This window comes from Ochotona curzoniae, unplaced genomic scaffold (genome assembly GCF_017591425.1).
Source record: "Ochotona curzoniae isolate NIBS_2020 unplaced genomic scaffold, NIBS_Ocur_1.0 scaffold_2683, whole genome shotgun sequence".
In the NCBI taxonomy this organism is placed as follows: domain Eukaryota; kingdom Metazoa; phylum Chordata; class Mammalia; order Lagomorpha; family Ochotonidae; genus Ochotona; species Ochotona curzoniae.
In genome coordinates, this window is record NW_024467100.1 from 7,291,163 (window position 1) to 7,318,984 (window position 27,822).

Consider the following 27,822-nt stretch of genomic DNA (forward strand, 5'->3'; position numbering starts at 1 on the left):
CCGAAACGGTGCATACAAACTAGAAGGTGTCAACCACAGGTCCCCACAGCCAGTTCCGTAGGTTTGGGTTTAGCTAGTCCGATGCAGTGTCTAGGCTTCTTGCTGAGTAAGCTCTCCCAAGTGGCACTGAGCTGAGGTCTCTAATCCACAGGCCAGCAGCTGTAAATTCTTTTCTTTGTTCTAATCAGACTTCCTCCTGTTGTGAAACTAGTTTGATCTGATGCTGCTTGCTTTTCTGAAGACGAAAGTGGTATCGCGGTTTGGCTTGGTACCCCATGGGCATTGAGGCAGGGTCTGGAGAGGGGAGCCCTGGGCCCTGTTCTTAGATCTTCCCTGTGCCCGTAACAGGCTCTTTGGGGCTCAGGTCCTTCACCAAAGCCACAGTGGAGGGCAGGATGGACCAGGGCGGGTCCATCTTTCAATTTCGGAACCGCATTTCCCGCTCGAGCGAGACCTAGGCGGGACGGGTTAACCGGAGGGGTTCCGGTTCGGAGCCGTAGGGCGGGGCCGAGCTCGCGGGCTCCTGGTGGCCATGGTAACGCGTCAACACCGAGGGCCTCGGTGCCGGCGGCGGAGGCGGCGGCTGAGATGGTGAGACCCTGGGTGTTGAAGGAAACTTTGCAAGGGAACTCAGGCGTCCTGCCCTGGGTTGTGGTTCTGAGTCTGGGAGTCAGGAAGGCTGGAAGTAGAGAGAGCAGTCCCAGAGGAGTGCGAACTTGTGAGCCCTTGTTTGAAAGAGTGGGGGACAACAGCGATTGGAAACACAGAGTGGTGCTCAGCTAGGAAGTTGGGGAGACGCATGTCCCAGCCCCCTCCCCTATTGTATCAGACAGGGGTTCCCCAAGACCGGGGAATGGGGTGTAATGTGGACAAAGACACTGAAGGAGGACGGAGAGTGGATTGTTGGGCTGGTTCTGCTGCTAATTGGCAGGATGACCAAAGAAAAGTCAGCCAGTGTCCTTGAACTCCAGTTGTGCCTAATGTTAGCCGGGCTTGGGGTCCCTCCGTAGAGACTGACCAACTGTCTGCTGAGGATGCCAGGATCTCAAGACCCAGGAGAAGGAGTGGGACAGCTAAGCCTGTGCTCCCTAGGCTGGGAGGGTCTTAGTGTGCTGAAGACGGAGAAGGAGGATGTCATGGGGGCTGCCCTTCGGGCGCACAAGCTGCACTGCTCTTCTAGTGCCTGACAGATTCCAGGAGAACTTGGTTAATTATGGAATAAGCGTGTCTGCACAAAAGGGTAGTTGTCAACCTTGAGGACTCATGTGGTGTTGCAATGGAGAGCCCCTTTGGCTCGTGTGTTTTGTTTGATCTGTTTGTCAGCTTCCCCAGCGCTTTATATCTAGTTTGACAGTCTAGCATCACACCTGGCATCCAAGAGCATATGGTAAATGTTAATTCTTTGTTTCTCTCGTTTCAAAAATTGCCAGATTCCAAGCCTGCATTCATCATTAAGTTGCAGCTGGATTGGACTTTGTGAGCTGCAGGGCACCCAGATCAACCATCTCCCACCTGAAGGGCACTCACCGTAGGTGTTTGGCTAGCCTACTGAGCCTTCTGACAGGACCCCTTGGAGAAACAGTGGGGCTGAGGAAGTGAGCTCTGGCCGACCGGAGTGTGTTGTGTGTGTACATAGCGATGCTATTCCCTGGCTTTTAAGAGCATTTAGAGCATTGAGGAGAAGTGGTGGTAGGGTACAGGGGCTCACGTGAGACCAACTTTTCAGGACTCCTACCAAAAAATTACCACTAATCCCATCCGCTAGCAGGAGGGACAGGGACATTGGTCCTGACAAGGATGTCATGTTTAGGTGACATCTCACAAATGGGCAGCTCAGTCTCATTCAAAGAAAGATGGTCGTGGAGAAAATTCCTCTGAGTAAAAGGCAAGGTGTCCGGTGCCTGGGAATCCCCACATCCTTAGTAATCAGACTCTCCAGAAAGGGAAGTAGAATGAGGCCAATGTTTGAAGCTAGGATCTGTCAGCCTGTGGTGACTCTATGCAAAAGAGGAAGTGGATCCTTGGGTGGAGAGGACATCTGGAAAGGATAAGTCTTTGTTCAGTTGACAGGTGTTACAGTGACGTCAGGGAAACTCCACACCGGCCTATTCCAGCCCTGCCTGTGCTTTGTCTTTGCTAGAGTGGATTTAAACTTGCAGGTCCTGGACATATGCGACACTGAGGGATGGGATTTATGTCCCTTGTTAAGGTTGGTTTTCAATAAGAAGAGTTTTATTATTTCCCCTGGTCATAAAAATAGCTGCCTACTCATTGCAGAAAATTATTCAGTCTCCTCCCTCTTGGGTTTTTGCCACTCCCACTGGAGGGCATGAAAATCAGGACAGGGGCAGGGAAGGCTAGACAGAAAGGTACCCAACAGCATGTGTGTGGGCTGGATAGTGGAGCTGGTTATGTTGAACTAGGCTTCAATGCCCATTGACATGTATGAGAGCTGAATGGGATGTGGGACAGACTGGACTAGTCTGCTGCACATACTAGCAAGCACGGGAACCATGGTAGTGAGAGGGCCTGGTGGGGGATATTGTGGGTCACTCTGACTAGGCTGCAGCTCCCACTGGTTTATGCGAGGGCTGAGTGTGTGCTGGGCAGAATCAGGCTGGACTACAACACCCATTGGTTCCAGTGGAAGACAGGGCTGGAAACAGAACTGACCCAGCAACTGCAACCACCAGCTGATTGGGGCGAAGGACTGTACCGGGCCCTGTACTTGCAAATACACACAAGAACCTGGTCTGGGATCACCTCAGACAGGGTTTCTTTGGGGGATCTCCCCAATCAAACTGCGGGTCTCAGAACCCTAACCATGAAAAGACAGAGGACAGAACAAATCAATCAACTACCCCAATCATATGTCGGCAGTGAAAAACTGGGCAAATGGAGACTCTAAGGTGGACTTTGTCAGTCAGAGGATTCTTTAGTGACCTCATCGTGCTTGGAATGGCGAGACTGGCAGCAATTCATAACTGTTGAACTATCAAAACCACTTGAGCAAGACCCTCGAAGCATGCCCCACATTGGGTACCTGGGATGGGTGGGAGACTGGGTGGGATTTCTCCCTTTATCTCCCCCTTTACCCCAGATACAGGAAAAAAAATGTGGAAATGATAGTCTTGCCCACTTTCCTATAGCCCTTGAACCTTTGTGCCCTAATTAACCATAGTAAAGATTGTAAAAAAAAAAATTATTCAGTCTAGGAAACATCCAAAGCCCACCTGAAATTACTATTAAGTATTTTATTAATGTTCAGTAATGCATTCTGGGTATATACCCTTGCTGCACAAGCATTTTTACAGAGATACTTTTGCATTCCTTTTTTTTTTTAAAAGATTTATTTATTCATTTGAAAGACCAGAGTTACACAGAGAGAGGGAGGGATAGAGAGCTTCCATCTGGAGGTTCACTCCACAAATGGCTGCAACGGCTAGGGCTAAGCCAGTCAAAAGCCAGGAGACAGGAACTCCATTTGGGTCTCCCACATGTGTTACGGCCATTCTGCACTGCTTTCCTGAACACATTAGCAGGACACTGGAATGGAGGTGAAACAGTTGGGTCTCAAACCGGTACCTCTAGGGGCACAGGGCTGTCTCCTGTGTATTCCTTATGATCCGGTTTCTTTAAAACTTACTATTAGGGGAAATAGCCTCTTGGTACTATCAACATCACTCGATTGGCCAGCTAATCTTTCCGCAGCAGACTCTGTCACAAGGCCCCTGGTTGTGAGTGGATGCTTATGCTCCTGGGGTAGGATAGGTGTTACAAACAGAGGAGCATCAACTAGTTCACCAAGATGAAAACCTCAAAGCAGACCTGGCCTGATGGTTGTACCAAGTCCTCATCTTCTCCAGCCCTCTTACTAGCAGGAGCTGAGAGCTGCTTTCCCTTGGAGGCTGGCTCCCTTTAAGCACAACTAACCAAACTTCTCTCTGGACACTGCCTGATGTCTTGAGGGTATTTATTTGGTTACGCAAAAAGTGAAGCCAGCCCTTTCGTCTCCTAAGAGAACCTCTTGGCCTCTGCCTCTGGCCCAGAGGGATGCAACTTTCCATTTCTGCTTGCTTCTTCATTTTTCTGGTGTGTTTACACAGTGACCTCCATAGTCCTTCTTGTTACTCTTGGCAAAACTAATTTTTTTTCTTAACCCTGGGGTAAGGCTTGTGGCTTCAAAGTCAGCATTTCCAAAGAGATCTTCTCAGCTAGCCAACCTCAGAATGCAGAGCTTCCCCCTGTCCTGCCCAGTGGTCACTTTTCTGTGGTCATCTGTTTTGCTTGCTCTCTTCTGACTTCTAGGTTTAGGCAGTTGAGTATCTCTCGTGGTGACTTCCTCTGGACCAGGGTACCAAGGGCACAGGAAAGAGGAAACTCCATCTCAGCCCTGGAGGGCTCTGCAGTTTGGAGGACTCCAGAGCACAAGGGAAACCAACAGGGGGCCTTGAAAAGAAATAGGAAAACAAATGCAAAACAATAATAATACTTTCCATCTGTACCACACAGTCCTTTAGCATGCATTATCATGCACAGTGCAGGCTGCATATGTGATCTGGAAAATGTGGAATGGTGGAGTGACTGAGTCAGACAGGCAGATTCCTGAAATGCATTCATCTCCATCTGGTTTGTAGTTCTCGAGAGGTCCTCTTGCTCCGTGTCATTCATTTGTTCTTCATCAAAGGTGCCTCGAGTTTCTACTATGCCCCCTGTCCCTTAGTTACATAGAGAACACACACCATCCCTTATGAGCCAAAGCTTTCCACCTTTTCCAGTTATTCCCAACGTTTAGCCTTAATCCCACCTATTGCAGTTTCCATTCATTTGCTCCTGTTCTATTTTCGGAGCAAAGGGGAGCCATTGCTCACCACCCACCATGTAATAACCCTTTGGAGACTGTGATTAGGCATCCTTAGGGCTGCTATGTTTACTTTGTAATAAATCCAAGCTTTTCTGTTCTTCTGTACTGGGGCTGACTGAGGCCGTAATGGGAGGCTCTCTCTGTGAGCCCTTAGCTGGCCGCGCCAGGAACAAGGGAAAGGCATCCGCAGCAGAGCTCACTGTACAGAACAGAGCCAGCTGAAGAAAACTGCTCAGTGTAGTGTGAAAGCGTGATTCAGGTGGAACAGGTGCTGGAGGTGTCTGCTTGGTGATGGCAGGTCAGAAGGAGCTTTCAAAACACTCTCCAGTGTTGAGGGACCAGGTAGACATGGTCCATTTCTTTGTTCTGTTTCCTTGATAGCTGCTGGTTACTGGGTGTGGGGAGACCCAATGTGGCCAGCCCACTTTCCTAAGGTAGCCCAGCTTAAAGCAACATGGAGGGTGAGGTGTGTGCCCCTCCAAAGTGAAGTTTGAAACAGCTTTAAAGTAAACCTGGTATCATCCCAGCTGTCTTTGCATAAACTCTTGGAGCCGAGCTGAAGCTGGATAAGGTTTAGGAATGGAGATGGTGTCAATCATGCTTTTTGGTTATAACTTACAGAGTCAGTGCTTGAAGCATTTTGAGCGTATTTTTTGAGAGTTCACAGATTTTATACCCAGGCTGGCAAACTGCCTTGGAAAACAAAACCAAAGGAAGCCCTGTAGCCAAAATTGAGACTTCAGTCAAAATTATCGCTTATCTAGCAAGGACCCTTGGTTCCCCGTGGTACCTTCAACATAACCACTTTTGGACATGGGATGCCACTGCTGATGTCCTTGTCAGTATTTCCTCCCACCCTGGGGGTGGCTGCTACTGCTGCCTCTGTCAGAAAGGCTTTCCTTGTTCTGCTTCTTGCATCCCTAGTCGTTGCCAGTCTGGGGTAATCTCATTGGCGAGGCCTGGAGCCCTTGCCCAGGCTGGGAAAGCAAATATTTGGTGTTATCAGCTTCTGTAGTTGGGGCTGAACACCATCTCCAACTAGATAAGAAGTAGCTGAACCCAGGACCATGCTGGAGAGAGAGGGATTAAACCCTGGCTCCTGCACACCGAAGAAAGGTCCTGGCAGAGAAGGAGTCACTGGGTGGATTTTATGGTATTTGTTGGGTTGCATTTGTTATCATTCATCACTCATCCATTGCCTAAGGTGTGTTGGGTATCAGCCTCACGCTGAGTTGCGGGTGAAGTGACTTTCCATGTAGGGGTGGAAAATGTCCTGTCCACAGGCCTTATACAGTGTGCCTTGCCAAGGCACCCACACGCAGGATTCAAAATTCAATAAATCTAGAGCAGGCTAATGTTTAAGTTGATGGATTTGTATGACCCGCAAATGATGTTATAAATATCCAAATGGTCCTTGGCAGAAAAAGAAAGTTTGCTCACTCCCGAATCACCTAACCCCGGAGTCCCTGACATAACCTTGTAAGATGGTGGAGACCAAAAGGAGGTCAAATAGCAGTGTCATTACTGAACGGGATTGTAGGGCTGACATTCCGGAGGGTGGGGATGGGGCAAGGTCAAATTGCCTCCCAAGAGGTTGACCGTATGGGAAACAGGAAGCTATCTGTCCTTTCTTTCTGTCAGGATTCTTTCCTGCTGTACCATGTGACCCATGTGTGTGCCAGGGACCCCAGAAATGCTACTTCTTGTAAAGCTGGTGTGCTTCACACCCACTGTGGATTCTGCTGTGTCTGTGGGGGATGTCGCCCACCTGCTGCTCTTTGCCTCCTACACTTTAGAGTTTTTGTGGGTGCTTGTCCCCTGCCTCCAGGGTGGGCTGAAGATGTTTTTCCTGTCCCAGATCTGGGTGACATTCAAAGCCAATGACTCAAATGTTCTGCTTCTTCCTGCAGCCATTAAGCACAGCTGGCCTCCTGAGCGCTGCCTCTGACACTTCGGAGAGGTCCAGGAATAGGACTCGCTATCGGACCAAAGCTGTGAACTCGGAGGTGGATGAGAGCCTCTTCGGATGTATCAAGGTATCCCTGCCCAGCTCCCAGCGTCCCCCTGACCTGCCCCTGTAGCTGCCATCTTAGGTTAGTGGTCCACGCTAGTGTTGCTCGGGACTCAGGGCACGTCACTGTGCTCTCAAACAGTTCTCAGTAGAGCTGTGACTTCCGTGGGGTGGCACAGGTGAACTTCCACCGGCCCTGAAATCCTCACCTCTTCACAACATTTGCCATCTTTTGCAAGGTCAAAAGGAAAGCTCTGCTGCAGAGAAGAACTCAGTAGCCACTCAGTGAGGGCCTTGTGATAAAAGCATTTGGGTGCCAATGGGCTGAGCCTGTAGACATGGAGCACCTGAGTGCAGCTTCAAGCCATACCCCTTGCCCCAGTGGCTCAAAGTAAATTACATGTGCATAGCGTATGTATCCTTGTTTGCAGGTGTCGTTCATACCAAGAGGCTGATAACAACTTCTGTTAGAAAAGACAAACTAGAGAATGGCTTTGAGTAGTTTTGATACACATGAATATAAGTAAGTGAGAAGAAAGGAGAAAAAGAGACTGAGACTGAGACACGGTGGGGAAGTGGGACTAAAGATTAAGAGAAAGGAACAGAGAGGTGAAAGGTTGCCCAAATACCTCTGGCTGCCGGGCAGATGGGAGAGATGAGTTGATGCCCGTTGGTGCTCCCCATCCTCATTGTGAATGCAAGAGGAGTTTCCTGGGGTCAGAGATCAGCAGCTTTCCCATTGGGAAGACTCCCCCTCTCCCAACTTTTCAGCGAGGCAAAGAGCAAGAGACGTTTGTCTTGGAGCAATGTGGAGTTTTCTAGTCCAAGGCAAGAGAGAGCTGGAAATGTCTGGGAGTCTCGGAGTAGTCCTGCTGGCTGGTGCCTCACCAGCGGGTGAGGGAGCCTGGGATGTCTCTTGGTTGGCAGTAGGGGGCAGAAGTGGCCTGTGACATGAATGAGCTGTACCCACTTGGAAGCTGGGATGGGCACCAGGTGGCAGCAGCACTCTGGGGACTGTGCAAAAAGCAAGATTCTCAGTGTAGATAAAGCCTCGTCCTGTCTCCAAGCAGATCCCTGGTGCTGCATGAAGGGCAGACACATTTTCTCCTGTGCTTAGAAGCTTGCTGAAATGAGTAACTAATTTTTCTTGTTATCTTAACTCCTTCACGGTCAGAAAATTGTAAAGAAGACCGCATATGTACTCTCTATTCTTGTTGAATTCAAATCCATGGATCTCATCACATTATATGTACATATATACATATATACACATACACACATATGTATTTAAAGGTTTTTATTTATTTGGAAGGCAGAGAGAGAAAGAAAGGGATCTTTCATCAGGTTCACTCCCAAAGTGACTGTGACAGCTAGATCAAAGTCAGGAACCAAGAGCCCCATCTGAATTTCCATAATGGGCTGGCAGGGACCCAAGCCTATGACAGTCTTCCATTGTTCTCCCAGGAGCGTTAGCAAGAACCTGGATGGGAAGTGGAGCAGCTGCGACTTTTGAACCAGCGCTTATATATTTTTGAGATTCAAAATAAGCTTATCATTAAAGAGAATTTTAAAAAATCAATATTATAGATTATATTGATCCCACAGCAAATTACATTGCTTCAAACAGTGTAGGCCAAAAGGGAGTATTCAGTATTTTATGGACAGAGGAGAACCTAAACAACCAATCTTTCCTGGCAGTCCTGGGACTTTACAGTAGGGACAGACAGACACAAGCAAACCCTTCCCTTTCCTTCCCTTTCTCAGCCCTAGCTCTTCTTAGAGGTCCTGCAGTATGGGCCGCAGCCAGCATCCCTTGCCACTGGGTTCCGGGATGCTGCAGAAGTTTGGACTAACCAGCAGGAAGTGAGATCACCAACTGCTAAGCCCTACTTTCTAATCTCGTAGCCCCCGGCCCAGGATGAGAATGATGGTCCCATCGTGCTGCTCCGAGATAAGTACACCCTTCGGAAAAGTCTCGCTGCCGTGGGCTTGGACCACAAACCCGAGACCATCCAGCTCATCACACGGGACATGGTCCGGGAACTCATGTGAGTCTTCAGGGAGCAGTTCCTAGTACCCTTGGTTCAGCTTTCACTACCACGGTTCTTTGCAGAGAGTGTGCGGGGAATCCATGGGGTTTCATTCCATCAGTCCAGTCAATCTTTGCTTCTTCCCTAATCAAGCTTTCCTTTTGCTTTCATGGCCCTTTGTTTTTTTCCCCGCCTTTCTTATTTCTTCCCTAGTCATGTCTGTTATCACCGTTGCCCTCTACCCCCAGCTCATTTCTCCCTCCTTTCTTGTGACTGGCTGTGGGGATCTAAGCGACTGGAAGAAGGGAAGTATTTAGTGGATCCTCACTGAGCACTCCCAACCCCCCATTAGTGCACTTGGTAAAGGGAAGTGTTCCAGATGAGTCACTTCCTTTGGACTGCATTAAGAATCAGAAGCAAAGGGAAACTGACCAGATGCCTAATTAGTCCTCTGGCTTCTTCCCAGACTCTGAGGCCATCAGAGGAAATTCTGGGGCTCCTTGGGTTCCTTTGGGATTAGCTCACCCCTTGCTTCCTGGCTGGAACTGCCCCCTTTGTTCAGGCTCAGCTGAGCCACATGCAGTGGGCCAACACTGTGCTTAGTAGTTGAGCTCCTGCTACTGTGTTTTCTCAGTAACTTGTCTTCCATCCTCTGAATCTAGCTGCTGAACACGTAGAATTCTCAGGAAACGCTGCCTGTGTCAGGAGCTGGGGAGGCACAGCTGGGACATGGCTCAGGAGCTGAGCCTCATGCTAGGTCCTGAGGAGGACAAGGGCCAGTTAGTCCTGGCATCAGATGGTGTCAGCATGCCTAGGACCTGAGAAAGGGTTCTCTCTCAGAAAGGAAAGCATGTTCATGGAAGGCCAAGCAGCTGGTTGCTTTGCAGAGGGTGTTGCAAACAGCCTTAGGTTCGGAGTCCTCCTGGTCACTGCCGACCCTAGGCTGTTGTGGGCCACATTGCTTGGTGAACTATAGATCTTGGCTAAGTGTCAAATCCAGTCACTCATTGCATCCACCTCCCATTCCCTCCCCCCACCCTCTGCACTGGTTTTATTAGATGAGGCTCTGCTTCCTGTCTCAGACTGGCTGCGTCTTATTGCCATGTACCTGTTAAATTGCCTCACCCAGAAGCAGCTTTATTCAACCCCCCCCAACTACTCCCTCCCCCATCTTTAATGTATGTCATTTGTTTGTAATCATTATAATTAGCTATTGGTTTGTTGAGTGCGTTGGGCAGCTAGGAAGGTCTATAGACACGTCTCTAGCTGTTGTTGATCTGAGATCTTAATTAATATTTAGGGTTCAAAGCTTCTCTCTGGGGCTGGACAGACAGGCATGTTTAGATTTCTTACTCTAGCATCCACCCCAACCTAGTCTGGCGTGCTCCTGCCCTTTTATATTGGGAATAATCTATTTTTAAAGTTCAATTTACCAGCCTTGCTTTGAGTACCCCCCTCAATGCTAAGTGCTGTGTCAGAGATGAGGCTCCCAATGTGGTTAAGGCAGAGACAGCCCCTGGAAGCAGCTTGTAGGAAACAGACTGAACAATTGGCTACAGTGTAGGCGGAAGAGCACAGTGTGGTGGGGGCTCAGAGGAGGAAGTGATCTGGGGCTTGGCAGGGTGTATGTACAGATGTGACTGTAGGAGAGGGTCGTGAACAGTTGCATGGAGAGAGTAGCACCTGAACCAGACCTTGTATAAAATAACTTAAAATCTCTCTTTAAAAGCTGTGATGCTACCTGATTCTTATCTGGAACTTTTTCTTCCCATTGATTTCTAAGTTGTATTGTCTCATGCCCACGTTGAGCCCATGTCGGAGGGTTGGAATCACATAGGCAGGAGAAGAGGGCAGAGGAGCCTGAAGCATGGTCCCTCCACTTCTCTCCTCCCTATCTTTGTTCACTGTGTCAGTGTCCCCACAGAGGATCCCTCTGGGCAAACCCTAATCATCAGCCCAGAGGAGCTGGAGAGGATCAAATGGGCATCTCACGTCCTGACCAAGGAAGAACTTGAGGCCCGGGAACAGGCTTTCAAGAAGGAGAAGGAAGCCATTTTGGTAGGTCATCTCCCTAAGCCTTGATTTGTGCGGATGGGTGGTGAAATGGAACTGAGCTGTGGAGAGGTGAGCTTCCCACAGCGGTGGTGACTGCCTCTGGTTAGAGGACTCTGAAATGAGACTCATGAAAAAACTTTGCACAACAGAAACTAGAGAGAAATAGCTGAGAAGAGAGAGCTGATGGGGGCCCAAGAGGAGGGTTGGGAATGAGAGCAGGCTGTGAAACGTCTTGGTTCTGCTGCAGTTGTGGACTGCAGCTAAAGCACGTTGGGTTACCCGTGACAGCCGGGAGGCCTCAGGGTATAGAACATGGGGAAAATCCCTCCTGCTCCAGAGTGGTCTTCCTTAGGATGCAGTGACAACACGCAAGAAGATCATGAAGCAGAAGGAGATGGTGTACAGCAACAACAAGAAGCTCAGTGACCTGGAAGAGGTGGCCAAGGAGCGGGCCCAGAACCTCCTGGAGAGAGCCAACAAGCTGCGGATGGAGCAGGAAGAAGAGCTCAAACACATGAGCAAGGTGGGTCTCCCAGCCTGTCCCTCCCTCTGAGCACTCACTGCCACTTTCTCTTCCCTTCCTTTGTTCCACTCACTGGGCAAGGTGGGGGCCCTGTGGGGATGCCATGGGCTTGGGTGGGGGAGCTGCACCTGCCATGGGTGGTGGCTGTGTTCAGAGGGAGAAGTGGCTTTGCCACCTACTTGCTGTGTATTAAGCCATTTGTAGCCTTCGCCTGGCCCTCATCCCAGCCTCACTTCATTTATAAAAATAAGGGTGGTAAAATTACCTGGCGAATTACTGGTGAAATTATAACCCGAGACAGAGGAGAACCTTTGTGAATTATGGATTGCTGAATGAATGTGAGGACATTATTTTATTTTTTGTCCTGCAAGGTTCTATCCACATAGGGTGGTGGAGGCAGTTGGCTTTTTTCCAGTGTGCCCAGAGTGCTTCTTTAGCCCAAAGCGTAAAGACTGGAGGCTCCTCTAAGTTGAATTTTTTTTCAACTGATTTGCATATAGTTCACTTCCCATTCAAATAAACAGTGTAGACTCCCTAACTCCTTCATCTCTGATTTCTGTCATTTAGGTAGATCTTTTCTACTGTATCTCCCTTCGTTTTCCACAGCTTTTACCTCCCAGATCTTACTGATGAGCCTGTGGGTTTTCATCCCCTTTGGCATCAAATGAGTCCCTTCCAGCTCCTGGCTCTGCAGGAGTGTGCTTAGCTTCCTTGAAGAGTAAAAGAGGAGTGATTTTGACAAGTAGAATAGGGAGGTCTTGAAGAGTAGAACGTGGATTCCTCAGTGGCAAGCCTGGAAGCTCTGAAGTTTTATAGAAATTCTGTGTGTATATATTTAAGTGGGTTTTATAGAGGGGAGTGTCCATAACTCTCATCATATTCCCAGATACTCTGATGCAAGACCTAGAGAGATGCTCTTTTGGGCCTCTCTTTGCTCAGACCCTAGAACCCTGTAGGAACCAGGTAAATCCTGGAGGGGAGTGCTGAGCATTAGAACATTCTTGCTTCTCTTGGACTTCTGAGCAGCTGCAAACACTTCCTGCCCACTCAGTCATGTTCTGCTCCACGCTTGAACTTTCACACATCCATATTGTACCCCTCCATATTTCTGCCCCCAGGCCTAGTGCCACAATTCCGTCTCCACTCCCCAGGTCATCCTCAATGCTAAGTGCCATGCCATCCGGGATGCACAAATCTTGGAGAAGCAGCAGATACAAAAAGAACTGGATGCTGAAGAGAAGCGATTGGATCAGATGATGGAAGTGGAGCGGCAGAAATCCATGCAGAGGCAGGAGGAACGGGACCAGAAGAGAAGAGAGGAAAGAATACGGTAAAGGAGTGGTCTGGGCTTCTCCCTCAGGAAGCTGTTTCCATGTATGTTTGGGTCCATGTAACCTAGCAAAGAATGGAGATGAGAGCTAGTCATTGCCATCAAGTGTTATTATCACAAAACCTGTATGAAGTGATTTGAAGGATCATAGAAGTTTTTAGAGCTCAATACTAGGATTGCAGATGCTTTACAATCTGACCCCTATTTACCCTCATTTCTCACCATTTCTAGCCATCCACTCTGTGCTCTTTCTGCATTTCCTCAATGTGCCTGACCTGCCCCACCCTTGGACGTGTTTTCTGTTCTCTTAGCATGTGACTTTGGTGTCCCCTTCTCTGAGAATGCCATCTCACTTCAGAGACGAACATTGCGCCCACGTTGCTTGTGCCCTGGCACTCTGCGTGCAGGTCCCAGCTTCTCACATCTTGCCTTGCAGCTCCCCTTCGCTTACCAGCCTGCGAGCTCACTAAGGACAGGGACCTGTTTTACTCATTTCCGGAGTTCCTGGGCTAGGCTGAGCATGTGGCTTGTAGTGGGTGCTCAATTCTAGCCAGAATGAATGGATTCAGTTCACTCCCTGCTTTTTGTTATAAAAGACAAGTCCCAGAGCAGTTCAATCAAAGAATTGTCACATGCTAGAATTAGAACACCCACTGTAGAAATGTAAGAATCCCTTCTGTAAATAGTCCTTGTTCCACCACTGAATAACAGTTGTTTTTAAAAAAGATTTATTTATTTTTATTGGAAAGTCAGATTCACGGAGAGAAGGAGACAGAGAGATCTTCCACCTGCTGATTCATTTCCCAAGTGGCCACAATGGCTGGAGCTGAGCCGACCCAAAGCCAGGAGCTTCTTCCAGGTCTCCCACAATTGTGCAGGGTCCCAAGACCTTGGGCCATTTTTGATTGCTTTCCCAGGCCATAAGGAGGGAACTGGATGTGAGGTGGGACAGCTGGGACACAAACCAGTGCCCATATGGGATCCTGACGCATGCAAGGCAAGGACTTCTGCCACTAGGCTGCTGAGTCAGGCCCAAATAATAGTTTTATATCCACAGCTGTATTCTGTTCTTTGGAACTGTTTATCTGTGTACTTCCTAAAGGTGCATAGTAGACTAGAATAAGCTCCCAGTAAAAGTTTATGTAGTGGCTCAATGTCCATTTTCTACATACAAAGCTCTGATGCAAGAAGCACCTCTGTCTCATTAACCAGCTCTAAGGATTTGAGCCTGTCCTTATACCGAGTGCAGTCTTGTTCCCATACAACTCTTTCAATCACTCACAACTGCAAGTTAATATCATGAGGAGTCATGAAGCCATTCATGAATTCCACCTGTCTAGGAATCCGGGCTCCTTCTCCTGATTCTTACCCTAATCTCTGTCTTTTCCCATTTGTCCTGCCTTTATTCATACATCATGGGATCTAGATGCCTCCAAGTTTATTGACATCCCAGTCATCCTAGGAGCTCCCTGGCAACTCTGATTGTGGAGTCAGGATTCCCTGCTTTGTAATATGGAGGGTGGACTTTGTTGAGTGGAGAGACCTCGTCAGACTCAGCCCTGAGATGTTAGCGTGGGATGCTGGCTGTCTCTACCTCTGGTGGGACTTCAGAAACTGCACGTGCTGGAAGGGAGAAAGGGCATGAAGGGGTGGCATGAACTCCACAGAGAATTAAATGAAGGAGACTCTTGGGAAGGAGCAGCCCCAGAACCAGGAGCTCAGGAAAGAAAGTGTAGATCTCCCAGGGCACTCAGAGGAAGGACTGCAAGCCACTGGGCCCATGCAGCCTGTCCACACATCAGGGGCACTTCCCACCTTGGGATTATTTGGACGGAGGCTGGAGCCAAGGTGCATGGACCGCTGGTTTCTGAGATGCTGGGTTCCTGTTGCCCTGCAGTGGAAGACGGCACATTGTGGAACAGATGAAAAAGAACCAGGAGGAGCGATCGCTACTTGCGGAGCAGCGGGAGCAGGAGAAGGAGCAGATGCTGGAGTACATGGAACAGCTCCAGGAGGAGGATCTGAGGGTAACAGGGCCAGAGAGACAGTGCCAAATTTTACTGGCATCAGCCACGAAGCCCTCCAGGAGTGTGGGGCTTCAGGGTATAGATTGATGTTCACTCAGGCACATGCTCATTTCACAACATCAGCACCTTCAGCTATTTATGGCTGTGTTACATGTTGACTTGGCCTCGGCATCATGCTGGACCACGAGCAGTGGTGTAAACAGATGTGGTCCCTGTCTCCCAGGGACTTGGGGGGGGGAGGGGCCCAAGAACGACACATTAGAGTGAATGTACATATAAAGGAAATATATAGCTGTACAAGTAAACACAGAGACATTTTATAGTCTTTCTTCAATTATCTAGGGGTATGATACACTCGGTAGATAAAAACTTGTACTGTCTTAGTTTTCAGGCTCCCCGCTGTTAACCTCCACTTGAATTACATAGCATCCATTATAATTAATTATGCTGGGAAGTCAAACCCTTTTGTTTTCTTGTGAACTCAAATAAAATTAGTGGGTATATCTGTTGCAAAAAAAAAAAAACCCCAAAAAACCAAAAAAGATAACCTGCCCAAACTAGGTAGACATAAAACATGCTCTTCTTTATTACCTGCTCTGTTGCAATGCATAAAAGCCTTTAGGGCACGGAGGGATGAGGCAGACAGTTGGAACATTTGTTCATTGTTACTCCTTCAAGATTTTCATTTTGAAAATTTTCATACACACACACACACACACACACACACTCACACACATCCCACAAATCGAACTGAAGTTTTTACCCATGTTTAACGATGAACAATTTGCCTTAGTTACTTATTTCCTTCCAGGCACATGAAAATGTTGCGTTTATCGATAAACTATTTGAAAGTTGCTGATATCTTAACATTGGGCCACTAAGTGCTTCAGCCCACATCCCTGAAGGGCAAGGACACCATCTCCTACTGCTGGCCCACCTCTGTCACAAATGATCACCCCAGTGATTCTGTAATATCACCTGGTACTCAATGCATGTCCCAATTTCCCATGTCCCCAGGATGTAGTTTCTGCTGTTTTCTTTCTTCCAAACAAGGCTCGCCCCCAGGTTTGCACATTGGATGTGGCAAGCCTCTGTAATGTGTGCTTTGATCTGGAAGAGCTCCCTCGTGTATCCATTTATTTTTCTAACATGGCTGTTAAAAGGCATGAGTTACTGAGGGGAAAAAAAGAGATTACTTAAAGTTACTTAAAAGGCATGAGTTACTGAGAAAAAGAGAGAATTTTTTCCCCCCATCTGCTGGTTCACCCTCCAGATGGCCACAACAGTCAGAGCTGGGCTGGTTTGAAGCCAGGAATCAGGAGCTTCTTCCAAGCTTCCCATGTGGGTCCAGGACCCAAGAACCTGGCCATCCTCTCTGCCTTTCCAGGCTCATTTGCAGGGAACTGGATTGGAGGTAGAGCAGACGGGACTCAAACCAGTGCCCATATGGGATGTTGGCATCACAGATGGAGGACTGGCTTGCTGTGACACAGCACTGACCCCCTAACACTGCTCTTTAGTAGTATCTGAACCAATTGCTCACGTCCCACATTCTGGATTTATTTGATTTCTTGTGATATTACTTAACACATGGAACATGAATTCTTTTGTTCTCCCCTTCCTGTATGTTTATGGATAATTGAGTTAGCTGCCAGAGCATTTGATGGTGTTGAGTGACAGGGCATTCCTGAAAGGTCCCACAGGTGGGCAGACTTGGCATTCTGAAGGCTGCTCAGAGCACCTGCAGTGGGAAGATCGCCTTGGCAGGTAGGATGCCTGCTGTCTGGATAGCAGGGGCACATGAAGGAGGATGTAGCCTTGTGAAGGGCTTGAGAAAGGAACTGGGGAATCTAGGAGACAAGAGACCTGGCTACGTCACTGTAGCGCCTGGCTCAGCAGTCAGAGAGTCGGGCAAAGGGCCAACAAAAGAGGTAAAATAAAAACATGCAGGGAATGAGAGAAATGAAGACTAAAAGACTCAGCTGAGTGAGGGTGGGCTCACTGAGGAAGTTCCAGGATTCAGGGAATCCTACCCCACTTTGTTGATGTTGTGCCATTGGATTTTTTTTTAATGTCCTTGATGTAGGAACTTCCTAAGTCTCTGGGAAGTGTTAAGCAATTTTAGGGATGAAATCTGTGCTTTCCAGCATCAGACCTGCTTTGTCACTTCCAGGAATGTCCAGGAAGGTTCTAGCAAGATAAGGGAGAGCAGAAAGGGATTTGTCTAGGGTTGCTCTAGAAGGCTTCTTTTTTTTTTTTTTAAGATTTATTTTTATTGGAAAGGCAGATATACAGAGAAGAGGAGAGACAGAGAGGAAGGTCTTCTGTCTGATGGTTCACTCCCGAAGTGCCGCAATGACTGGAGCTGAGCCAATCCGAAGCCAGGAGCCAGGAACTTCCTCCAGGTCTCCCATGTGGGTACAGGGTCTCAAAGCTTTGGTTCATCCTTGACTGCTTTCCCAGACCACAGGCAGGGAGCTGGATGGGAAATGGAACCATGTCCATATGGGATCCTGGCACATTCAAGGCAAGGACTTGAACTGCTATTCTATCACGCTGGGCACTGGAAGGCTTTTAAGATGAGGATTATCTTTGATTTCTCAGAAATATAGTGGCCCAACAAAAACAACAAGCTCAAAAGTCAATAGATAAACAGGCTGTTGTATATTTGTCATACATTAGAGGTCTGCAGCTTTGTTTGTTTTTTTGATTTAAAAACAATTCTTTGTATTATTTTCCATGATACATTTTTGTAGATAGAGGGATTCCCCATTTGCCCTCCCCTTTCTTCCTCCTCATTTATCCCTCCCACCATTTCCTTCATGTTATTACAGTAGGATAGTCCTTTAGTAACAGTTACAAGTTTAACGTTCTGCTATTTAAGTACACCATGGAAGTGTAGGTATAGGCAATGGTAAAACAAAACAAAACAAAACAAAAAACCCTAGTATCATATTTTCAAGGTATATTTAACTGTTTCTTTAGTTTGGGTGTCAATAGGATCAAGTGATGGCCAATGGCAGGCCTAAAACTGGTGGGAAGAAGTTAGTAAGACATGGAAGTGAGGGAGATGGGGAAGAGGGAGTATGAGGATTGGGGGGTGAGTAATGCTGGAGGGAGGAGTAGGGTGAGCAGAGTTCAGCGAGAGTGAAAGAATGCTTAGAGTCAGCCAGCTCAGGCGCAGCATGCGGTTGTGCTGTTGTGGTTCAGCAGGCTTCCTGGAAGAAGCAGCCCTGAACTGGGACAGGAACCAAGCTGGTGGAGAGCTGGCCCTAGAGGAAGGCTCATAGCCTGAGGTGCCATGGCTGGGTGAATCAGAGCAGAAGCCACTCTGAGGAGGAGGAGCTGGGAACAGTGTGAATGGTGGGATGGACGGATGGGTCCAAAGGTCTGAAGCAAGGACTCTGCTGCCTATCAGAGGTAACAAGACAGCTGCAGAAGGCCCCAGTGCTCCTCTGTGCTGTGGCCGGGTATGTTCCTGGGCTGAGAATGCAGGATCTCCTTCCTTAGCAAGGTTCCTGTCACTCACGGTAACGCTGGTACTGAGATCTCTGTGCCTAAAAATCTATTTTACTGATTTGAAAGGCAGAGTTACAGATGGAGGTTGGGAGGTGGAGAGAGCTTCCATTGCTGGCTCACTCCCAAAATTGCCAAAGGGCCTGGGGCTGAGTCAGGCTGCTGCCAGGAACCTGGAGCTTCTTCTGGGCCTTCCATGGGGGTAAGGACTTCCCAAGGTGTTGAGCCATGTTCTGCTGCTTTTCCAGGTGCATTAGTAGGAAGCTGGATGAGATGTGGAATAGCTGGGATTCAAACAATCACCCATCTAGGATGTGGGTTTTGCAGGTAGAGCTTAACCTACTACACCACAGCGCTGGTCCCTTGTGTCTAAGATCTTTTATTTATTTATTTATTTTTCATTTTTCACATGCTACTCATTTGACCCCTTCCTGCTTTTCTGCCTTTTTAGCAAGTGCTTATTGAATGTTGGCTGTTTTCCTCACATTGGGCTTCATGCTGTTGAGGAAGGGAGGAAGTATGTCACAAGGTCTCTAGCTAGGATGGGGTCAACATGTATGAAATGACTGGAGACCCACAAGGCAGTGGGTGATCACCCCCAAGAGGTACAGTGACACCACAAGTGCAGAGAGAATTCAGACACGGAGAAAGAACTGAACATCAGGGTACCCAAGTAAGGTTTCCTGGGAAGATTGAAACTGGCATTTAGAATGGGTGCCATCTGGAGCTGATCAACTGTGTGGCCTTGGGGAAGTCATTTGAATGCTGGGCGGCAGCTTCATCAGCACAATGGAGATGACAGGGTCCTTTCAGGGGTTTGGGACATATAGAAGTATCAGAGATAGTCACACGTCCAACACATAGGCAGACTACAATATGGAATTATTTATTCTTTTTAAAAAATTGTAGCAGTTACTATTGAGTAGAGACTCAAAATTTAAATTAAGTTGGAGAAGGTAATGTGAACAAAGCCACAGGGATGGAGCTTAGCATGGCATGTGGGAAAGACACTGGAATCGAATTTTAAAAGCTGGCACTTCCTGTAAATATGCGGAGATCCACAGCATCAGGCACTGCCACAAAATCATGATGGACGAAGACCGTCAAGAGGTCCTTTGGTAGGATAGGTCTGATGGGCCTCGAGAGAACTTCAACAGTGAGTGATAATGACAGAGAGCGCAGGCAGGCAGCTCACGCGTCTGCCTCTCTGCCTGCCTCTCAGTCCCTACCTGCCAGGAGTCTTTTGTTTTGCCTTCTTCTGCCCTGAGGCTCTCTCCCTTGTGCCTGCAGGACCTGGAACGAAGGCACCAGCAGAAACTGAAGATGCAAGCAGAGATTAAACGCATCAATGATGAAAACCAGAAGCAGAAAGCAGAGCTGCTGGCCCAGGAGAAGCTGGCAGACCAGATGGTGATGGAGTTCACCAAGAAGAAGATGGTAGGGACTTGGCTTCTGATGCCTGGGGCTTCAGGTCAGGGACAGAATGTCTGTCTTAGTTTAAGGGCCTGACATCTTCCTTCATCCTGGCCAGATGGTAGTAACCCAAGAAGGACATCCAAATTGGTGTGTGTTATTAACATCTTCAGTGAGAAAGAACCTGGGAGGGGGTCAGGTACAAGCAGGGAAGAAAATGAAACTATTGGTGAAAATGTAGTTTTTGTATATCCCACATGAGTTTGATAATTATCATCATGAATCAGCTGCCCCACACTTTTCTTGGGAAAACTCCCATATTGGGCATCCTATATTGGGTGCTGGACTCAGAAAATGGAGTCTTTTCCCAGTCCTCGCTGTAGCATCTGTAGGAATAAATGCACAGTGGATCTGAGAGCAATATCTGCAAACGATTACAGATGGCTGTAGCTGAGGCAGGTGTGGGCTCATATCGAGTGATGAAATGATTAGCGTCTCTAGGGAAGTGAAAGTAAAAGAAGGCTTTAAAGCATGGTTCAGATAACTTGAACACGGATTTGTATAAGAAGAGGAGAATGTACTTACAGTGTTGGAGAAGTTATTACATTTTGCCTGTGTTGATCTTGTTTCCCCTGATAGTTCCGTAGTTCCATGATGACAAAAATCAAATCACACTTCTCTATGCTCCTCTGTGATAGTGATTAACGAAGGGCAGGATGTGTGTGTGTGTGTGTGTGTGTGTGTGTGTGTGTGTGTGTGTGTGTGTGTTAGAGAATTTATTGGCTTTAGTTTCCTTATTGAATGTTGGGCATATATAGGCAATTGGACGAGAACGTAAGATAAGGGGTACAGTGGGTCCATCCATACCTGACTGCAATTACAAAACTACCATTCATAGAGCAGTTAGACTTTGTATCACCTCTGTCTTTTGCATGCATTATCTCTTCTCATCATTATGACAGCCTTGTGAAGTTATTAGTGATTGATTCAAAATATATCGCATGTTTCAAAGTATGTTCCAGATCAGACCGGACCAAAAGGACCTAATGCTATGCACTTTCTATGGGATGCATCAGCTCTTTCTCCCAGTGGTTGAGGGTGGTGCTAATGAGCTAATTATGTGCAGGAGCTGGTCAACAGGCTTGCTGGGTGCAGCAGTGAGTCTGTGGTGGTCGTGGTGAGATAGAAGAGTGACATGATGCAGAGCTGAGAGCAGGTGAAATGATGCAGGATCAACATCGACTTCTAAATGGGAGAGGGAGATGGGTTCATCCACAGAAAGAACAAGGGCAAAACTGTGAGAAGCATCACCCACTGCCCATTCTTAGTGTCTAACTATGTCTCAAGGCCCACCCCCGTCTCAAGAGGCTACGTTTTCTGGCACCTCAGAAACTAAAGGCAAAGACTGCCCACCTCACAGCTAAACGCAAAGACTGGTTGTGGCAGGATCCAGAGTTCTCTGCGCTGCTATGCACGACGTGGTGAAATGGAGAGACCAGCTTGGCACTCGACCACGAACACTCTGCAAGCGGGCAGTTTGCTGGGCTGCAGGGAAGCCCGGGTAGAAAGAATGAGAGCCAAGCAGGGGGAGCTCACATTTCCTCCTGGCCTGTGCCACTCAACTTATGACTGCTCAAGAAATGGCAGCTGGGAACCTGGCTTCGGGAAGCATTTAGCGATATGCTTGTTCTTACAGAGAAGTGAAAAAAGGGAGCCAGTGTTGATGGTGCACTCTTTAAGGAATCTGTTAACCATGATGGAACTGCCCAAAGCATGGTTGACTGTTTGCGCTGGGACTAAGGATGTAACTTCCACCTGCTGCCTTTCACACAACTGGAAGGGAGCCATGCTGACTTCTTGGCACAGGGAGCTTTGTGATTTGAAAACTGTGATGTAATACACGCAATATGAAAGCTGGGTCCAGGACTCCCATAGTGAAATCCCGTGTGATATTTTACTGGCAAGAACCTTGCTCTCTGTGGATATCAGTTTCTTCAACTGTGAAATGGGCCTCCTGAGATGTTATGACAGCTCTCCGGGTAATACATGGGAAAGCCTTTTGCAAGCAATAAAGCATTTTACATGTGCTGATTATTTCGTGTTCTTGCATCGCTATGTTCACTTTTGCTCAATCTTAAAAGGAGTGAGGAAGGGGTTGGGGAGATCCTTGTGCGAGACTGGAATACCAGAAAGCATTTTATGGCGTTCTTTCTTCCTTGCAGGCCCGAGAGGCAGAGTTTGAGGCTGAACAGGAGAGAATCCGGAGGGAGAAAGAGAAGGAGATCACCCGCCTGAGGGCCATGCAGGAGAAGGCCCAGGATTACCAGGCAGAACAGGTACCTAGTTAGTTTTGGCTTCCCTCCACCTCACCTGCTCCCTCAGCCATTCCTTTGACGGCCTGTAGGAGAGCCTCAAGAGGAAGGGAAGTGTGGCAGGTGGGGTGCAGGTTATCCGGATCTTGGTAGGTTGGAAAAAGGCAGGAGCGGGCTTGCTCCCATGCTTGTGGCAGCAAACCCTGAGCAGTACATGGTGTGCTTCAGGCTGAGAGAAAGTTTTCCACTGCTGTAGAAAGAACTTTCCACCTCAACCAACCAATGAAATGTGTCACCAGAGGAAACTGTGGGCATCTCCATCATTAGAGATTTTAAAATTAGAAGCAATTGTAGGGCCGCCTGCAGGTGTTTGAGGCACAGGGAGAAAATTGGGATAAGTGGGGTGGAAGGACAAGATGACCCCTCAGGGTATCTTCTGACCTGGAAGTTCTGTGACAAGGACTCCATTTATTCTTTCCTAGAATAACTCGCTGCCAGAGACATTAACGGTGCTTCTCAAGGCACTCTGTGCCAGAGACTGTCGGCAGGTGTCTTTTCTAAAGTCACTGGGTCTGTACCCAAGGTTATTTGTGTCCCATCCTGTTCTTTCCCAGGATGCCTTGCGGGCCAAGCGCAACCAGGAGGTTGCAGACAGAGAGTGGCGCAAAAAGGAGAAGGAAAACGCACAGAAGAAGATAGAAACAGAAGCCAAGCTCCGCAAGAGCCGGCTGGAACAGGTGGCTTTCAAGGAGCACACCCTGGCGGTCCAGGTGCAGCGGGACCGAGATGAGTTCGAGAGGATTCTTCGGTAGGGGCAGCCCAGAACTTTGGCTTTCTTTTCTTCTGTTGCAGCGGGGGTGGTTCATTCAGGACATGAGAGAAGACTTCTGGCACAGTAACCAACAGACACCTGACTGTCTTTACTGAGTTGGAATCACTCTAATTACATAGGCGTTTAAAGTATTTCAAAGCCAACTGAACCAAGAATCTTATGATTAGAGAAGTGGAAAATAGCCCTTGGAAATGCTCGAGGAATTGGAGATTATTGGGATTATTTTCTTTAGAGCCGTGAAGGTTTAGTAAAGATGTGGTCATTCCTTGGTAGCTAGTGTACTGACATTGGTCTCAGAGTCCCAATCTAAGATGCTAAAATCTGAAGATGCTGTTGCCCTCTCTATAGAATGGCCTGGTCTTCTCATATAAGTTACATACATCTTCCAGTATGCTTTCTTTCTTTTTTTTTTTTTTAAAGATTTATTTTTATTATTTTTTCATTGGAAAGGCAGATATACAGAGAGGAGAGACAGAGAGGAAGATCTTCCGTCCGATGATTCACTCCCCAAGTGAGCGCAACGGGCCGATACTATGCCGATCCGAAGCCAGGAGCCTCTTCCGGGTCTCCCACGCGGGTGCAGGTTCCCAAAGCTTTGGGCCGTCCTCGACTGCTTTCCCAGGCCACAGGCAGGGAGCTGGAAGGGAAGCGGGGCTGCCGGGATTAGAACCGGCGCCCATATGGGATCCCGGGCGTGCGAGGCGAGGACCTTTAACCACTTGCGCCACCGCGCCGGGCCCTGCTTTCTTTTTTAAACTATGTAGCACTAAAACAAATTTCAGCTGATGCATGGAAATCGTGCAGAGGGTAGTTGTCTAGAATAATGTTTACCTGGAGTGATGTTCCAGTACATTGGGTAAGTCTTTTATGCTTTAAGTGATCTCTGCATTCCTTATAATCCAGAAGCCAATGGCAGCTGCCATTGACATTGTACCTGCTATTGGCAATAGCTGTTTTGCTGCAGCAAGAAAAACAGTAAAACAGTCTGTATATGTTCAATACAGATGCAACTGCTCCCCGCACCCAGATGCTTTGATCTGTGGCTGGTCGAATTCATGGATGGGGAATCCATGGAGACAGATTGCCTTCTGTAATGAATCTGGTCTCTTCCTCTCAGCCCTTCTTCCACATCTCTCTGCAAGTCACAGATGAAATGTGCAATAGAAAATACAGAGATAACTTCGGACATGGAATACTGAGTCCTTGGGCTTTCAAGGGGAACTTTTCAAGGAGGCTTTTGCCTTTTGTTTGCAGATGAGTGCTTCAGCATGTAGATCTAACACTCTGTGCTGGGTGTCATTGAGGATGTTAGGAATTAGCAAAGTGCCGCCCTTGCCCATATCCCAGGCAGGATATGAGACACTTGTGTGTGGCAGGACCTCACCTGTGTGTTTCCACCAGTCCTGCTTGGCAGCACTTTATCCTTTTGCATTGTTCTCCCATTTGGTTCGATGATAGTTCCACCACGTAAGTGGCTACTGAGCATTCGCATCTGCCACAGCTCTGTCCCCTTCTGCCATGCAGTCAGCAGTCACGGCTGCCGATGGTTTCCCTTGATGCTGTTTTCTACCAGCTAGAGATGGCACCACCACATCTGGCCCCTGGGAGCCCTTGGAGCTGTTCTTCTGGCTTAACTGGGAATGATTAGATAAGAATGTTTCAAAAGAAAGCAAAATTTGAATTGAGGGGACACGGTGTTATGCTTAAGCAGGTAGAGGTTGGACCATGGAGCTCCGCTTTCTTGATGTTCTGGCTCAAGGTCCTGTTTCTCAGCACTGCCTCACTCGGTGCTAGCTCAGACCAGGTGACTCCAACCCCTAGCAGAGGCAGAGCAGATCTTGCCAGTATCAGAGCCCTGAGTTAGGGGCCCCAGCCTCTTCCTATGGCTGTGCTGCCCTTTGGTTCTGCAGCTTTCCCTATCCTGAGGGCTGCATCCTTGGTCACTGGGCACCTGAGGAGGAAGACTGCTTCCTAAATGCCCCCAGAGATTCTGCCTTTGGACTTCAGACTGCCTTTTAGATGCCTCCCCTCTCCTCCCTGGCCTCCATGGCCTTGGACATCTGTGTGCCTTTAGCAGGCACTAATAAATATTAATGGGATGAAATTAAAGTCCTACTTTTGCAGCTGACCCATTTGTCTCTGCTTTGCTTGGTTTCCCTGAAGCACACACACTAGCCACTTATTAAAGCTGCACCAGCCCTTTGGAGAAGTTCAACTTCACTCTCTGCTCCAGGTTACCATCTAGACCTAGCACCTTCAGGGGCCCCTTGGCCAGCTTGGTGTGTGGAGCGTCTCTGACACAGCCAGTGATCCAGCTGTTCCTGTTTCCAAAACCTGGCCTTCTGCAAGGTCTAGGTGTGGGCCTCATGCTCATGGACAGAGGGATACCTTTAATTCTTGACCTGCTGACTACACAGAAATAGCTGACCAACCCTACATGGTGGTTCTTAGAGATTTTTGAAAAATACCAGTGCCAGGCTCTGGCTCCACAGCTGGTGGTTTAAATGATCTGGGGTGAGGCTCAGGCATCAGTCTATTTTGGAGGCTTCCAGATGATTCTATTATCAGCCAGTCTCCATGATCAACACCATAACCCTGGACAGTAACCAGGCTCCTCCCTATTTGGATTTTGGATTGTATACCATCCTGGGGTCTCCTGGGGTCACCTGTAACAGACCCCACCCCTCTACCACCTGTCTACATTTGCCCTTGCTCTTAGAAGGTGAAACAGGAGGGAATTTCTGCACAGAAGAAACCAATATGGGGAAGGCAAAGAGGGAATCTTCCTGTTGCCACAGATGGGATAGTGGGCAGTGGGGCTTGCTGTCTGAGAACAGAGGGTGGAGGAGGTCAACAGTTCTCTTACAAGAAACTGGAAAGTCTCTACGGGGGCAGTGAGCAGAATTTTAGGAGATATTTACCTGGTAAAAAGACTTGTTAGGAGTTGAGAAGATGATGTGAGCAGGGTGGGTCTCAAGGGTGGCTAGACAGAAATGAGCACGGGCAGAAGTGTTTCAGCAGCTCTATTAGGGTATAAGTGACTCCAGGGGAGAAAGGCAGCTGAGACAGCCATGCCCAAGATGAATTAACATTTTGATTTTGCTTTTGATTACATTGAGATAGAAATCAGATGTTAGCTCAAGAAGGCCCAAGGCTGCATTTCCTCTGAGATGTGAATACATTTCATTTTGAGTTTTTACTGAGCCTATCTATCTGGTTGCCATTACTGCCTTTTCCCCTGATGTCAGGGTCTGTGTGTAATTCTTGTGGAAGAAACTTCTAAGAGGAGTTCAGAGAGGGGGATTAGTAAGACAACCAAGATCAGGCTGAGCTCTTTTCTTCTCCCAGTAACCAGGTAGAGCTAGAGCCATGGACTTCCACTCTTGTTTTAATCTTCCAAGCATCCCTTTGTTGGCTTTGTTAAGGTGTTGTTAGAGAGGTTTCTTAGAACAATCTGGAGAGGAGTTATGATGTTGTGAAAGGAGAGTAGGAACAATGATAGCTCCCAGTGGGTGAGAGGCTAAGCACAGGACCAGCTGTATGGTTTTCAGGATCCATTGAAGAAGAAGGCTGTGAAGCATTTTGTTTAGACATAAGCCTAAGCCCCTTATAAGTATGTTCCTGCCAGACAGTCTCTGGCCCTGGCTAGTGGGAGGGGCACATGCACAGTTGCAGCGTCTGAGCTGCACAAGAGAACTGGGGCCTTGGAGCCCTGTGCGGAAGGCCGCACACCTTTCCTTGGTGGGGCCAGCTCAGCTTTGTCTGTGTACTTCTCATGTCCTTCCCCCAGGGCTCAGCGAGAGCAGATTGAGAAGGAGCGTCTGGAGGAGGAGAAGAAGGCCACAGGACGCTTACAGCATGCCAACGAGCTCCGGCGCCAGGTGCGTGAGAACCAGCAGAAGCAGGTGCAGAGCCGGATCGACACCTTCGAGGAAGGCCGGCGTCTCAAAGAGGAGGCCCAGAAACGGCGTGAGCGTATTGAGGACATCAAGAAGAAGAAACTGGAAGAGCTGAGGTGTGCTGGAATCCCTTCTCCACCCCAGCCCCTGACCCCTTCTCCACAGACATGGCTTGGCAGGCCGTGACCACGCAGCTGTAGAGGGACCCCTGGGTCTCCCAGCTCTTTGGACTTTGATGCTAACGGGGGTGGGTTGCAGGAGGCAGGTTGGGGGCCTGGATCTCCTTGTTCTGAAAACCCCTGCCCATTGCCTACCCACTTCCTCCTGCCTCCTCTCTGGTCTGACTCACCCCTTTATCCCTGCCCCATGCTTGTCCCTGCAGAGCCACGGGTCTTCCTGAAAAATACTGCATTGAAGTTGAGCGCAAGGCTAACATCCTGCCAGCTACCTCTGTCAACTGAATGGGAGCCTCCGTCGAGGAACAGATCCTGCCTGGTTGCTGGGTGCCTATAATTGCTGCTAACCTAGACATTTCACAGTTACAGATTAAATCTATTCTGCTTTTCTAAGGAATGGCTCAGCTTTCTTCTGGGGATGAGGCTGCTTGGGGCATAAGGATACAGCACCAGAGGTTGTGAGGCTCTGAGCCTGGATAGGGTGACACTCGGGGTCAGGGAATGGGAGGATGCTGTCTTGTGACCCTGTTGGCCTGGTGTCTCCTTTGTGATCTCCCAGGATATTCGTCCACTCAGAGAACAGTTTGGTCTGTGCCCCACGCCCAGTTCAGAGGCATTGCAGGGTGCTGAGGCTGGGCTAGGTGATGCTGTTAGGGAGGGTCAGGGTCTAGGGCGGAGCTGGGGAAGGAGGGACCAGGGCCACCCAAGGCTGAGCTTGTGCTGGGCTCCCAGCCATGACTCAGACCACATCTGTTCAGGGGGTGGTGTTTGAACCTGGGGCATACCACTGCCACTCCCTCTCCTGCCAGAGCACAGACATCTGCCCCATTTCAT

General features: G+C 48.4%; 1 protein-coding gene across 2 annotated transcripts; it reads left to right on the plus strand.

Moving 5' to 3' along the window:
• The first annotated feature begins 512 nt into the window (after positions 1-512).
• CFAP45 (cilia and flagella associated protein 45) lies at positions 513-27,376 on the plus strand. Of its 2 annotated transcripts, XM_041003360.1 has the most exons (12): positions 513-591; positions 6,775-6,900; positions 8,781-8,923; positions 10,819-10,963; positions 11,313-11,483; positions 12,635-12,813; positions 14,711-14,840; positions 19,647-19,793; positions 21,992-22,105; positions 22,696-22,889; positions 26,704-26,928; positions 27,195-27,376. In XM_041003360.1, the coding sequence occupies exons 1-12, from the start codon at positions 589-591 to the stop codon at positions 27,271-27,273; spliced, it is 1,656 nt and encodes a 551-aa protein (XP_040859294.1). In that variant the 5' UTR covers positions 513-588; the 3' UTR covers positions 27,274-27,376. The 2 variants fall into 2 exon arrangements, with proteins under 2 accessions (XP_040859294.1, XP_040859293.1); XM_041003359.1 differs by lacking the exon at positions 513-591 and having other exon boundaries at positions 6,721-6,900.
• The last annotated feature ends 446 nt before the right edge of the window (positions 27,377-27,822 follow it).

Excerpts from the sequence above, each read along its gene's own strand:
- CFAP45 (XM_041003359.1), top strand. The coding sequence starts at position 6,745 with ATGACTCAAATGTTCTGCTTCTTCCTGCAGCCATTAAGCACAGCTGGC. Across the intron at positions 6,901-8,780 it reads GCCTCTTCGGATGTATCAAG|CCCCCGGCCCAGGATGAGAA; the intron begins GTATCCCTGCCC and ends CTAATCTCGTAG. Across the intron at positions 22,890-26,703 it reads GAGTTCGAGAGGATTCTTCG|GGCTCAGCGAGAGCAGATTG; the intron begins GTAGGGGCAGCC and ends TCCTTCCCCCAG.